Raw genomic sequence first — 12,616 nt, forward strand, 5'->3', positions numbered from 1 at the left:
AGTAAGTCCGACTAATAGGTAATGATGACAAATGCATGATATCTGATGGATAATATTGAATAATACATAATTTTATGTGTAGTTAGCATTACTCATTGCCATAAGTTGAATTTTTACTCGCAAAAAATGAGTTCCGTCGACATACTATCTATAAAAAGAACGTCGAGGAAAACTGCTCTAATTGTACCAATAATGCGAGCGATAATTAAACTAATTAAGCAATGGACTCGTGGGCTTGCTAAACAACCTTTACCAGTAGCAACGAAAATTTCTGCGTCGAATAGTTTGAAAATACATCCTCGCCAAGATGAATTGGCAGATTTCGCCGCTGACGGTCATCAATTTCGTGACAAATCTGATGAACATACTCTTCCCAACCAATTTCTCCTCGGACATGCTATTACAGATGAACGTCAACATCGTCGAGAGGAAAATCAGCATGAAGGATTTTGACTTTCCCATGGAATCGATGGAGGTCGCTCGAGCTTTGGCGCTGAATCGATTTCCGGACAAATTTCTATTCGGTGCAGGATCGTCGGCATATCAAATCGAAGGGGCGTACGACGCCGATGGTAAAAAGAATGACGACGTATCCGCCTAGTTTTCAGATAAGTTTCGCTATTGATTTGTTGTTTTGAAGGAAAAGGTTTATCGGTATGGGACTTTTGGACGCACAATGATGCTTCACCCATCGTCGATAAAAGCAACGGCGACGTCGCTTGCGACTCGTACCACAAATACGCCGAGGACGTGAACCTTGTGAAAAATTTGGGGGTAGCTACAATTCACTCACATTTTGCGTTTTCAAACGTGTTTCGATATGATGCATGCATTTTTGAATACAGGGAAATACGTATCGAATCTCATTGTCGTGGTCACGAATACTCCCGCACGGTTTGTCACATTTCGTCAACATCCAAGGAATAAAGTACTACAACAATCTAATCAATACCATGATATTGAACGGTGTAACGCCAATGGTGACCATGCACTACTACGATGTACCGGTAAAGTTACAATTGATGGGTGGTTGGACGAATCCACAGATGGTCAAGTATTTCGAGGACTACGCACGCGTTGCCTTCAATTATTTTGGAGACAGGGTGCGTGATACACTTCAGAAGTGAATTTTTATCTTTCCGTTGACTTGATCGGTCGATTGGAACGGTAGGTCAAACATTGGATAACATTTAACGATCCGTTCGATTTGTGCAACATACACTTCGGCAATGCCTACAAGCCTTGGTACAACGACAGCGCGGTCGGCAATTACCTGTGCGGTCACCACGTTCTTTTGGCTCACGCGAGGGTCTATCACCTATACCGCACGGAGTTTCATTGGCTTCAGAAAGGTAATCAAGTGCGTTGAATCGATATTTGGCTCGAGTTCCGACGCCAAACTGATTTGCAGGTAAAGTGGGCATAAGTATCGGCACACAGTGGTTCGAGCCTAAAGATCCCACGTCGTTGGACGACGTAGAGGCGACCGAATTGAGCTTCCAGTTCGGCACCTACTGGTTTTTGAATCCTTTGCTCGGAGAGCTAGGCGATTACCCAGATCTCATGAAAGTCGAGGTGGAAATTAAGAGTGCATTGCAACGCTATCAGACGTCGAGGCTGCCGAGTTTTACTCTCGACGAGAAACAAATGATCAAACAGAGCCTCGACTTTTTAGGGATCAATTTCTTCACCAGCTTTTACGTGCAATCCATTGCGGATGATGTCGAGATCATATATCACTACGACAGCGTGATTCGAAATGAGTCGGTTTGGAATGACATGAGGTCGCAGTGGATATTTTTCGACAAGGTCAGTTTTCGTTTTCTTTGTAAAAATTAGCGCGCGCTGTGCGAAACATATTTCCAGTTCGAGAACGAATAAGTTGGAAGGATAAATGTACGATAAAAATCACTGATAACAAAACCGGTTAGCTGTATCGCTGCCTCTTTTTTTTCATCGAAATATTCGAGAAACTGTTTTCGAACTGACAAGCAGATGCGAATAATTGAATTTCAATTATTCGTGTCAATTTTTTCTCTTTATCTTTATTATTTCCAAGGATATACTTGCTGGCTTTTTTATATAATTAGCTATGAATGCGAAAAGAAAACGTCATCTTTAAAGCTTAATTTTGATTGTGTTTAGAGTACACCTGAAAATTTCGCAAAATTATTGCAAAGGTTAAACAAGGACTACATTTTACCCCAAGTGTATATAACTGCAAATGGTTTCATCGATAAAGGCAACATTTACGACGTGGACAGAGCTTTGTATCATGTTAATCACTTGATCGAATTGTTTGTCAAGATGTTTGATGGCATTGACGTGAGAGCTTACATCGCTTGGTCTCTACTCGACGAATTTCAGTGGATGGATGGTTATACGTAAGTAAACGTTGTTATTTAAAAAAGGTAAGTATATTTGTCGCAATTACATGAATTTATTTTTTCAAGACAAAAAATGGGCCTTTACTCCGTTGACTTTGAAGATCCCGAGCGTCCGAGATCAGAAAAATTCTCAGCTACAATTTTGAAAAGCATTTACAAGTCGAAAACCGTAACAAAGATTACAGAGCAACTTCTGCAAAGTTGAATTTATAATATATCGAATAGATTGTATGGCTGTTAATAATAATAAACGTAAATAGTCTTGATAACATATTTTGTTAGTTTCAGGAATTTATTTAACGAGGTGACTACATCGTTCTTCTACAGAGGAAAAAACTAGTCGCTATTTTCTTGTTCTTTTAATCTATATATTTTCTAAACGTCGGGCAATCATCTTAAAGTTCCTATGAGGCTCCAATCAACGCAGTTAGCAATTTCAAATCAATTACAAAATTATCTGTTCGCTCGGATAATAAAAATCTTTTACAATGTTATTTGAGTCATCGCTGCTGAATGTACCTTATACATTATTAAATCTCGTTTTCCTACGCAATGACAATGGTATTTTTTCCTGTCTATCGATTGAAATACAAATTGAACACATATTCTTGAATCTAATTTTTTTTTCTTTAGCAAATTCGGAGTTTAATATTTAGCGAACAAATTTATTATACTTTTGGCAGACTTTTTGTTACATATTGTACATTTTCATTACCTAGTTATAGTTTTTATTTTTTTCAATTTTATTATTGAAACTAACTAAGAAAGAATTTAGAGTTTAATCAATGTTTGTTTTGTAAAGAAACCTGAATTGTCAGTGACGTTTTAACCTATTAAAAATCAGCAGATTTTTTCTTTTAGATTGAGTGATTATCCACTAACATAAATGTAAAAAAAACATTAAGATCGAACGACACACCCATAGATTAAAAACACTGATATTAAAAAGATTCGCGTTAAAAGTGTAAAAAAGCTGAAAAAGATTTGTTTTTACATATAAAAAACATACAATATTTACTTAATGTTATCAACACATCAAGAAATAGAATTTATTATTTGTACTAGGTATTTAATGAAATCGAGTCGTTCTTCATTTGTTTTTTATTACTAAACTACCTAGTTTGAATTTGTTAATAACAACCATAATAAATACAAAAATTCCAAGTTTAATAATTATTTCAGGAAGTTTATATTTAAAGCTCTACTCTAACGATAATATATTTGTTGAAAAATGAAAATCGTTTTTATTAAGTGTGCTCGAATAAAAATAAAAGATATAAATTATCATTTTTAAACAGTAATACTGAAATATGCGGCAGAGTTGAAAGTTTTATAAGTTTAAAACTATTTGTAATCCTTGATCCCACGTTTTAATGACGTCTAATAATAGTTAGTTATAGTCATTGTTGTAATTGTAACATAATTGTATGGAATATACGTAGCATTTTAAATATAAAATAAACACAACAAAAATGACAAAAAAATCTATATTAATTTCTTAAAGCATAAGATAGATTTTAAGCGATAAATAAAGTATATATTATAAAACTTAATTCCATATTACTATCAAAGTTTTCAAATCAATAGCAATATTATTAACGAAGCATATGACTAATCTTCACCGCTACAAAGATAGCAATAAAATATTTTAAGTACTATAAACTTCAAAGATATGTCACTATTTATGTTATTCATTCCTACTATAATATTATTTAATCCTTAAAAATATTACTTCTTAGGAAATATGTATTTAGAATACACATTGAATTTTGTTAATTTAACATTTTAGACATGTCGTTTCTTTTTTAAATTAATACAATATTAATAATTTTAAATCCATCACGATTTTCGCATTCCTTTCTTTTGGAATAGTAGCTTAACATTCCACAGTATTTGCATAAATTAAGCACGATACCGAATTATTATAATAAATAATCATAATAACTTTTATGTTACAAAATATAAATATTTATAATTCATTACGAACGTCTAATACAAAAATGTTAATGTCCGCAAAAAAAGAGTAAATTGTGCCGTCATAGTATGTAATAAATTAAGGTTTTATCTAACAAAATTTCTCAGTAATTGTAGGTACTCAGCACCACATAACAATCACAAAAAAACAAACTGAAATTGCTTACATATTTTTAAAAACTTTTGTTATACACGTGGCAAATCTACAATTAATAATTAATCGTTAAAGTGGTCAACTCTTTCTGAAAGTTTGAATTTATAAAACAAAAATCGTCCTTTGTCGATATTTCTTTGCCAAAAGGCAAAAAAAATAATCCTTCCATCACAATTTTAGTACGTATGTGTAGACTAATCATTATCGTACGGAGTCACTAGTTGCATTGGCTTAGTTGTATGCTTTGAAGAAGACTAAATGTTAGTTTGTTAACTACGGTAACTTGTGTTATAACACACGCGTATTTTATATGATTTCAGAGTTTTTCCACATCAGTCTGCCTTATAAAATAAAAGTTGTTCTGTATATACAAATACAATAATGTATATATCAATCACGTAATATGCAACTAGAAAATAGTATAGTAGTTTAGTCATGAATATTTGGGAATAATCACAGTTTCCAGTGAGAATAAGTGACAACAAGTGCGATTAAACGTTAAGTAGTTATTAATTAGTTAAATACACGATTAAGAATCCCACATTGTACTCGATGTAACGGATCAGTATTATAGAGATTTGCTGCACGGAATGTTCAAGTATAAATAATAAGGAGCAAAAAACCAAAAAAAACCGAGCAAACGAAAATTATTTACAAGCTTTGGTAATTGACAATGATGAGTTATTTCATTTTTCTCAAACAATTGTCATAAGAAGATATCGATTATTTTTTAGAATAATTATTCGGAAAATTCAATATTTTCCCTCCCAACTCTCATTATCAACATCCACGCACGCAGTCACACTAATACTTGTTTGAAAACGTTCACTTGGCACGTGAGTGTATAAGTGTGGCTTACTCGCCGTCGGACGATTCTGTCGAGCTTTCCGGCATCGAGCTAAACCAATTGCCACGAGAGCTGCTGCTCCTGAAAGAAGGAAAAACAAAGCCGTTTAGCTTCCCTCTCGTATATCCATCAGCGATCGTATAACTGACACATGCCGCTTATACGTGGTTGCAATAAGCAGTATCGATTATCGATTTAACGACTATTGTTTTTTTTTATGTTGTCACCTTGTACGTTGCCGACTGCTCGTTGGCAATGTAAATGATGTCCTGTAATACTGAGGAGTAGTACTCGAAGTAGCATCCTCGGGTCGCCGCTGTAGTGTCATCGTCTCGTGCGGCGAGGTCACCATCTCGTTCTCATTGTCAAGATAATACCTCGAGCCGTGTGCACTCTTGCAATTCTCACACTCACTTCTATAATCGTCCGTGTCGTCGTGCAACGGTGGCAATGCTTGCGCGCTGCAAGTACACGTCACCGAGTCGAAACTACCTTCCTCGTTCACTTCGTTAGCAGTTGCGAGTGGAGGCTACAACAACAATAAAAAACAATCGATTAAAAAAGCGTTTTACAAGAAAAGTTTTTTATCGAAAAATAAAAATTAATGTACCTTGTAAGTGCCGGATGTAGAAGGTATATCAGAAGGCTTAACATCCACAGAATTGGTCGACGTAGAAGGCACGTCTCGCGAGCATGAGGTGTCGTAAAAAGCATTAGTACGAACAGCAGGATCGCCACTCGTTAGAGTGGAAGGAATGCTCGATGGAATGACTACGCGTGTATTGCTGGATCTTGGCGATGGGTTTTTCTCCTTGGTCGGAGTTTTAGAATGCGTTGATTTGGCATCGAACAGTGGTGCAATCGGTTGACGTACCGAATATTCCCTCTTCAAGCGTAAACTGCCACTGGTGGCTAAAGTCCTCGGTATCGTTCTATGAACTCCACCGCTAGAATTCGGTAGTGTGGCAGATATTGAAAATGCCCCGCCTTGACGTGGAAGAGTCGTATGCTGCTGGTGACTTTGTGCTGTAGAATTTTGCGAATTTGGCAGTAGAAGTTGATTGCTCGAAGTAGTTGGTTGTGAAGTTATATTAGAAACGCTATTTGATAAGGCTACAAACAAGACAAAGTAAAAGCATGAAACATTAATTAAAATTTACATATTAATATTTAGCAGTATAAAATACTCACTTGATCTATTTACAGGAGTAGGTAGGTTTTCATAGGTATTCAACCCCATAGAAAAACTGGATGCACAGGCACCAGGACAAAACTCTGAAATAGTCGACTCCACTTGATAACAGCTGTGAGCAGCTGGACTGCTGAGAGGTCTATTGTTAGTAATCAGTGGAGAAGAGCTGGATGCATTATTTTGAGATAATGCAGGAGAACTAGCTGGTAGACCATTTTGAGTATTGCTGACTATAGAAACATTGCCATGTGCACTTTGGGCAGATACATAAGCTCCAGAAAAATTCAATGGTGACAGCGTACGAGGATTGACTGACAACAAAGCTTGTTCTGCTCTGGCTGCTGCCACAGCTTCTTCGTATGGTGGTGGTGCTTCTCCTCGAGGGAAATAACTACTTGGTGGTTTCCACAATGGATAGCCTCCGTTGCAAGGTACATCCTCCATAGGCATGCCCAACTGTACACTGTTTCTGTCCAAGTACCCTATACTGCCTAGAGATCTTTGATCATCCGATAATTGATGACTCTGTCTACCAGCTGTGCAAATTTGAGTTGAATTAGTAATAAGCTATAATGGCATGGAAGAATATGTAATTACCTCTTATTTTTCTTCTCCTCAAGCGGTGTATCAGGAATATAAACAGTCCCAGTGACAGGAGAGCTGTTATGCAGCTAGCAATCAGACGCAATCCTAAGTCATAATTTGTACTATCAACGATAGTTGCTCCACTACCATCTGTCTTGTCATTGACTGATATAGCATCATCAAGGCAGATTAGTTCACAGCAAGTACTTCCAAAGCGAAAAGTCTTGCAATCCTTGTTGGGCAGACTCTCCTGATTCTTGTACTGCAAGATATCATGTGTATTGACTTTTACAATTCACAACACATGTACACAGTAACGAATTTATCAACGCGAATAATATACCTTGCAGAGTACAGCTTTGCACAAGGTGGGATTGCCATTGTCGCAAACGCAAAGAGTGCAGGGTTCGGGTCCAGGAATGTAATGATAGCCAGTCTCGTGAAGCAGCCCGTTCACATCTCTACAAGTGGCACCAGCAGCCAACACTCTAGCTATAAAGCAACGACATACGTACAATGTTAAACACACTGCCTTTTTCATGGTATCGTGTAGATGATATATAAGTATTTACCATGGAAGAGCGTGAGGAGCACGTAGCCGAGCAATAGCTCGCGCCTCATCGTCGTCCACTTCCTCTAGTGCGCTATCTCATTGTCTGGCCGACGGCGATCATCGTTGTCGCAGCAGTGCAGGCCGCACGATTATTCCGCAGCACTGCATGTTTGTATCACAGCAACGTGTTCCTTCCACTGCACATCACTGCGCTTCGAGCTTCGCGAGCCAGCTGGGCGAGCACGCACTGAGCTCTGGCTCTGCTCGGCTATACGGGTAGACAGAGATGGATAATCGATGTATCTTTCTCCCCCCCTACTCTTTTGCCGCTGAAAGGACGGGAAACTAGAGCTGCGCGTTGTCTGACCGTCAGGTGCAGCGCGCTGTGACTGCGTCAGTTCATGTTCGTATCATGTTTTACTACTACACGCATAAACGCGTGGTTATTGTTATGTAAAGTAGGAAAGGATGTGGTGCGCTACAAACTTCTATGGCGTGACTTGGATTACGTGCCTTATGTTTCAATGTAAGATTATTGTACATACGTTGAATGGATGCGCTTTTGCGTTACAAAAAGTTTATGTTCAGCTGAAATTATATGCTTTGCAATTATTCAAGAAGGATGAGCTTTTACATGCAGATAGCATTGAAAAAGTGTCGCAATATTCGAAATAGTTCGATGTCGTTAATTTAATTTTTCGAAGAGCGTTTGGTGGTAAACCGGTACTCCAGAAAAAATGTGCAATCAAAACATAGCTTGGCTTTGATTTTACTCACGAACTTTCGCCAACATAAATAAATGTAACTGCGCTTCATCGCGTTCAAACATTATTAAATAGAATCGCTTGATAAGACAAATCGATCGATTATGATAAAGAAAAGTGAAGAAACAAATTACGGCGCGTTGCCAGCAACGAGCCATAACTCAATAAATCGCATGTGCGTGCAAATCGAAATCAGCCGCAGTAGTGAAGACAATTAGGCATGAAAGCAGGCGCGCCCGCAGCAGCCAATTTGTCACGTATGTGGGCCGTCAAAGCGATGCTGGCCCGCTGGGTAGACGTCAATTAATCGAATCAGCGTATTTTCGCGAGGAGGAGGGGGTGGGGCGCTGCGCCGTAATTCAATGAATCGCACGTGCGCGCAAATCGAAATCGGTTGCAGCAGCGAAGACAATCGGGCATGAAAGCAGGCGCGCTCGCAGTGGCCAATCTGTCACGTATACGCGTGTACGCGCGTGGGCCGGGTCCAAGGGCCCGATAGGCACCCACGTCGGTCAATCGTATTAGCGTTTGCGCGAGCGCGCCGTCAACCGCTGCAACGCAACGCATCAGCCGCCGCGCGCTGCTCCGAACGATCGATTGGCGGAAGCGGCGAGAAAAACGTGCCTGTAGCCTTCACGGCCATGCGACGAGGCGGCCTTCCTAGCTGCACGTCGGGCGTTCATAATCGCGGCGCGCGCGAGTTCAAGCCTGAAACATCGATAATTACAAGCTCGTGTGTGCTTGGTTAATCCTTTTCTCATGGTATAACAGTGATCGCGCGATTGCTTTTCAGAATATCTGCTCGCTCATGACTCGAAATGTGACTCATTGTCGAAGCGCGAGACTATCGGCTTTGACATTCTTGCGTACGTTCGCGTTTAGCAGCAATCTTCCAGAAGAAATTGAAGCTTTTTCATAAGCTTTTTTTATCCGTCGTGAAGGAATTTTAAAATAGTAGGGAACTGTTTCGTCGCTACGTAACTCACCGTCAATTTCTTTATCTCTTTCGTTAAGCAAAATATCCTCTTCGACACACTCGAGAAAAAACGAAACGCATGATTCACTCATGCAAATCGCGAATTTACGCGAGAGAGAAAAACGAAACGTCAACATCCAACCATTTTTGTCGATGAGTTCAAATTTCACGACGAGCGCACACTTACGTTGCGCGTTTCTCAACCGTAGAAATTAAAAAAAAAATAAATAACAAAAACAAAAAAAGTCGAAACGAGATACTGATATTTTCGGACTCAGTTCAAAGTTTGGTTAACCATCGAAATTAAGCAACAATTTTTTTCGGCACTCAAAATTAAATATTACCGGTACAAAGAAAATTTAAAAAAGAAAAAAAAAGTTTAAAAAATGAACGAGCTTGAGGACGAACCTTTGGACGTGCAACAAGCAACGCCCGTCGGCGATGAAGTTCGCCGTGGACAGGTCTACGAGATCGCGCGAAAGAGAGTCGAAGGCTCGGCTAAGCACAGCTGCAAAAGAGAAGTAAGCGCAGTCACGCGATTGCTCATTTTGCGCTCTACGGATAAGCCTAACGCTTGACCTTGAACATCGCAGAGACCGAGCGAGCCGAATCCCGATTGCTGCGAACTGAAGCGACGCAAGCCGTCTGGCCCAAAGTCCGTGAAAATGTTCGTTTTCGGACCGGAGTGCGATATTTATGACCAGAAAGAACGTGTTTATCCGCAGTGTTTCACAAAGAAGGAATATCTTGACTTTTTGGCTACTCCAAAGTAAACTAATGTTTTTCCTATTGGCAATTACGTGACAGTAAATGACTGTTGTGATGTGTTGCTCGCAGGCAATTTTGCCCGACCCAGTGTGCCAAAGTAGAGGTGACGAGGCGGGTGCTGCCGATATCACTGAGAATCGAGGAGCTGGCGAAACCCACGAAGAGGAGGTTGTTGGGCACTTTGGAGACCTATGGATCGATGCTAACTGCTGAAAAGGTAGACCATCTGATTCAGTATGTCGAAGGAGGAACTACATTGACGCCTGAGTATGTTATTTAAATAATTGTAACTTTATTTTTCATTTGATTGCTTTAGTATTTTATTTAATTGTAAATATTAAAAAATGTCAAATTTCTTCAAATCGAAATACATTTTCGTTACATTGTTCATAAAAGCAATGTGCATTACACTGTTTTTTTTTTCAATTTATAGTTCACATGAATTAATTTTGCTCATAACATTCTATCTATTAATTTCAAACAGAATTATTTCATTGTGAAATCGTTCGATAAATCATTTTGCTTTCTGCTAGACATATTTCAGTTCATTGCTTCAATTTTCCTATTAATACACATTGGAACGTTAAAATCCAATCGGTATTTTGTAACAAAGTACTTTGTTAGATTGTTCGTAAAAAAAATTAAGTTTTATCGAGCGACGATTGTTTTAACTACTTTACTTTAAGGTCTTGAGATTTTTCTTCAACTTATTTTTCACGCTAATCGATTTCCCCCTAAATAATCCATTCGATCAGACAGAAAAGTATACTCACAATGAAATTAAAATGCCATAACTGAAAAATGAATTAAAAAGTTGTTCTACTATGCAGACAAGCAGAAACCCTTGTACGAGATCGAATGTACGCGCGCAAGCTCAGCAAAAAAAAGAAAAGGAAAAAACTCAAGTGCCCGAAGAAATCGAAGAAACCGCCGAAGGCGGTTTGCGAGTCGAGCATCGACCTCGAGGCGGCGAGCTGTCAGTACACCATAGCCCAATGCTTCGTGCGCAGCATTCTCTGCCGAACTTGTGCTCATCCGCAAGAGGAGTACCGTGACATCGCCGAAGTTATTCTGCGGAGACTGAGCGAAGTGTTACAGTACGAACCACTCGGCACGGAGGATCGAAAATCCCAGCAGATGAGACTGCTCGCGAGCGTCTTCGCTTGTTGGATCATCGAGATCCTCGTCGAGCTCGCGGACAAGAACAGAGAAGCGCTGGAGGCCGAGTGCTTGAAGAGAGAGAAGGAGGCTTCGGAGAGAGCACTGATGGAAGCAGAACTGCAGGCGGCAATGGATGCCGATGAAGATGGCAGAGACGGCGACGACGACGACGATGCTGCCGACGACGACGACGACACCGACGTCGACGAGGACATCGACGCCGACGACGGAGCGTCGAGCGGAGCGACTAGCAGGACGGGCGAGGAGGGCAGCTTCGAAACGCTCCCAGACGGGGACGCGAGAGCCGAGACGTCAACGCAGTGCGACGCCGACGACATCGCGTGCCAAGCGACCGAGCAGTCCGACCAGAGCCAGCAGTGCGAGGTGGACGGCGAGGACTGCACGGAGAGCGTCGAGCCGTGCACGGACGACGAGCAGCAAACCGAGTGCTCGGTCAACTTGGACGCCGGGTGCGCCACCGAAGAGGACGACGACTACTGCCACGCGAGAAAACTGGCGTCGCGCGTGAGCACCTCGCTCGACTCCGACCTGCCGTTCGTCACCTTCGCCAAGATCTTCGACACCCTCTACTGCATGATCGAGCGCGAGTCCGAGAACGCGCTCTGCGACCCGCTGGACAACCGCATCCATCGCGCCATCTACGAGAAGTTCGAGCAAGCCGTGATGCTCGACAGCCCTGCGCTGCTCACGCCCAAGATCAAGGACGTGATCGACGTGAACGCCGGGAAGATCGCGCTCTGGATTCGGCGCACGCTCCAGCGCGAGCAGATCGACTTCGCGAACGAGCACCCGGCGGAGGTCGAGTCCAAGGAGCTGCGCTGCTGGTCCAAGTGGGTGCTCGAGGTGGCCGACCGGGGCATCGACCAGTCCAACTGGCTCGACAAAACCATCGGCGAGTTGAAGGACATCAGGTGCTCCGGCAGAACCACCCGGGGCGACTGGCAGCGGTACACCAGCAAGTTCAACACCAACGCCATGCTCTTCAGGCGAGCTTACACGGAGGCGCAGCACGAGAAGCATCACAACACGATGATGATGACCGACAGGAAGATCGTCAAGACCGGTTGCAAGAGGCGATTGCCGAGGTTCGCCGAGAGCGAAGAGTGCCACGCCTCCGACGTGCACGAATTGTAAACGAATGTGGAACGAATAAAAAAATGCAACTCCTCTCTCTCTCTCTCTCTCTCTCTCTCTCTCTCTCTCTCTCTCTCTCTCTCTCTCTCTCTCTCTCTCT

The 12,616-nt window shown here is 41.2% G+C and overlaps 3 protein-coding genes across 4 annotated transcripts; 2 read left to right on the forward strand and 1 right to left on the reverse strand.

The window, feature by feature from the left end:
• The first annotated feature begins 76 nt into the window (after positions 1-76).
• On the forward strand, positions 77-2,592 carry LOC131674536 (myrosinase 1-like). 2 transcript variants are annotated; one of them, XM_058953271.1, is made up of 7 exons: positions 77-572; positions 641-774; positions 846-1,103; positions 1,172-1,352; positions 1,412-1,809; positions 2,146-2,384; positions 2,454-2,592. In XM_058953271.1, exons 1-7 carry the CDS (start codon positions 308-310, stop codon positions 2,590-2,592), a joined length of 1,614 nt encoding a protein of 537 aa, XP_058809254.1. In that variant the 5' UTR covers positions 77-307. The 2 variants fall into 2 exon arrangements, with proteins under 2 accessions (XP_058809254.1, XP_058809255.1); XM_058953272.1 differs by having other exon boundaries at positions 647-774.
• A 2,712-nt stretch (positions 2,593-5,304) lies between these two features.
• LOC131674535 (uncharacterized) lies at positions 5,305-8,030 on the reverse strand. The gene is made up of 7 exons (XM_058953270.1): positions 7,712-8,030; positions 7,483-7,631; positions 7,152-7,401; positions 6,554-7,090; positions 5,973-6,475; positions 5,590-5,891; positions 5,305-5,443 (listed from the first exon to the last, which is right to left on the reverse strand). Exons 1-7 carry the CDS (start codon positions 7,758-7,760, stop codon positions 5,371-5,373), a joined length of 1,863 nt encoding a protein of 620 aa, XP_058809253.1. The 5' UTR covers positions 7,761-8,030; the 3' UTR covers positions 5,305-5,370.
• Positions 8,031-9,590: 1,560 nt separating this feature from the next.
• Positions 9,591-12,559, forward strand: LOC131674528 (uncharacterized). The gene is made up of 4 exons (XM_058953254.1): positions 9,591-9,953; positions 10,026-10,201; positions 10,270-10,467; positions 11,031-12,559. The coding sequence occupies exons 1-4, from the start codon at positions 9,819-9,821 to the stop codon at positions 12,514-12,516; spliced, it is 1,995 nt and encodes a 664-aa protein (XP_058809237.1). The 5' UTR covers positions 9,591-9,818; the 3' UTR covers positions 12,517-12,559.
• The last annotated feature ends 57 nt before the right edge of the window (positions 12,560-12,616 follow it).

The sequence above is a fragment of the Phymastichus coffea genome, unplaced genomic scaffold (assembly GCF_024137745.1).
Source record: "Phymastichus coffea isolate CEN01 unplaced genomic scaffold, Cenicafe_Pcof_1.1 PCOF00253, whole genome shotgun sequence".
NCBI classification, from domain to species: Eukaryota; Metazoa; Arthropoda; class Insecta; order Hymenoptera; family Eulophidae; genus Phymastichus; species Phymastichus coffea.

What these genes read in the sequence shown, in the direction of transcription:
- LOC131674536 (XM_058953271.1), top strand. Translation starts at nt 308, where the DNA reads ATGAATTGGCAGATTTCGCCGCTGACGGTCATCAATTTCGTGACAAAT. An exon ending in ACCTTGTGAAAAATTTGGGG is followed by an intron (nt 775 to 845) that starts GTAGCTACAATT and finishes TTTTGAATACAG; the next exon opens with GGAAATACGTATCGAATCTC. An exon ending in GTTTCATTGGCTTCAGAAAG is followed by an intron (nt 1,353 to 1,411) that starts GTAATCAAGTGC and finishes ACTGATTTGCAG; the next exon opens with GTAAAGTGGGCATAAGTATC.
- LOC131674528 (XM_058953254.1), top strand. Translation starts at nt 9,819, where the DNA reads ATGAACGAGCTTGAGGACGAACCTTTGGACGTGCAACAAGCAACGCCC. An exon ending in GACTTTTTGGCTACTCCAAA is followed by an intron (nt 10,202 to 10,269) that starts GTAAACTAATGT and finishes TGTTGCTCGCAG; the next exon opens with GCAATTTTGCCCGACCCAGT. An exon ending in GGAACTACATTGACGCCTGA is followed by an intron (nt 10,468 to 11,030) that starts GTATGTTATTTA and finishes TCTACTATGCAG; the next exon opens with ACAAGCAGAAACCCTTGTAC.
- LOC131674535 (XM_058953270.1), bottom strand. Translation starts at nt 7,760, where the DNA reads ATGAGGCGCGAGCTATTGCTCGGCTACGTGCTCCTCACGCTCTTCCAT. An exon ending in GAGGAGAAGAAAAATAAGAG is followed by an intron (nt 7,091 to 7,151) that starts GTAATTACATAT and finishes AAATTTGCACAG; the next exon opens with CTGGTAGACAGAGTCATCAA. An exon ending in CTACATCCGGCACTTACAAG is followed by an intron (nt 5,892 to 5,972) that starts GTACATTAATTT and finishes TTGTTGTTGTAG; the next exon opens with CCTCCACTCGCAACTGCTAA.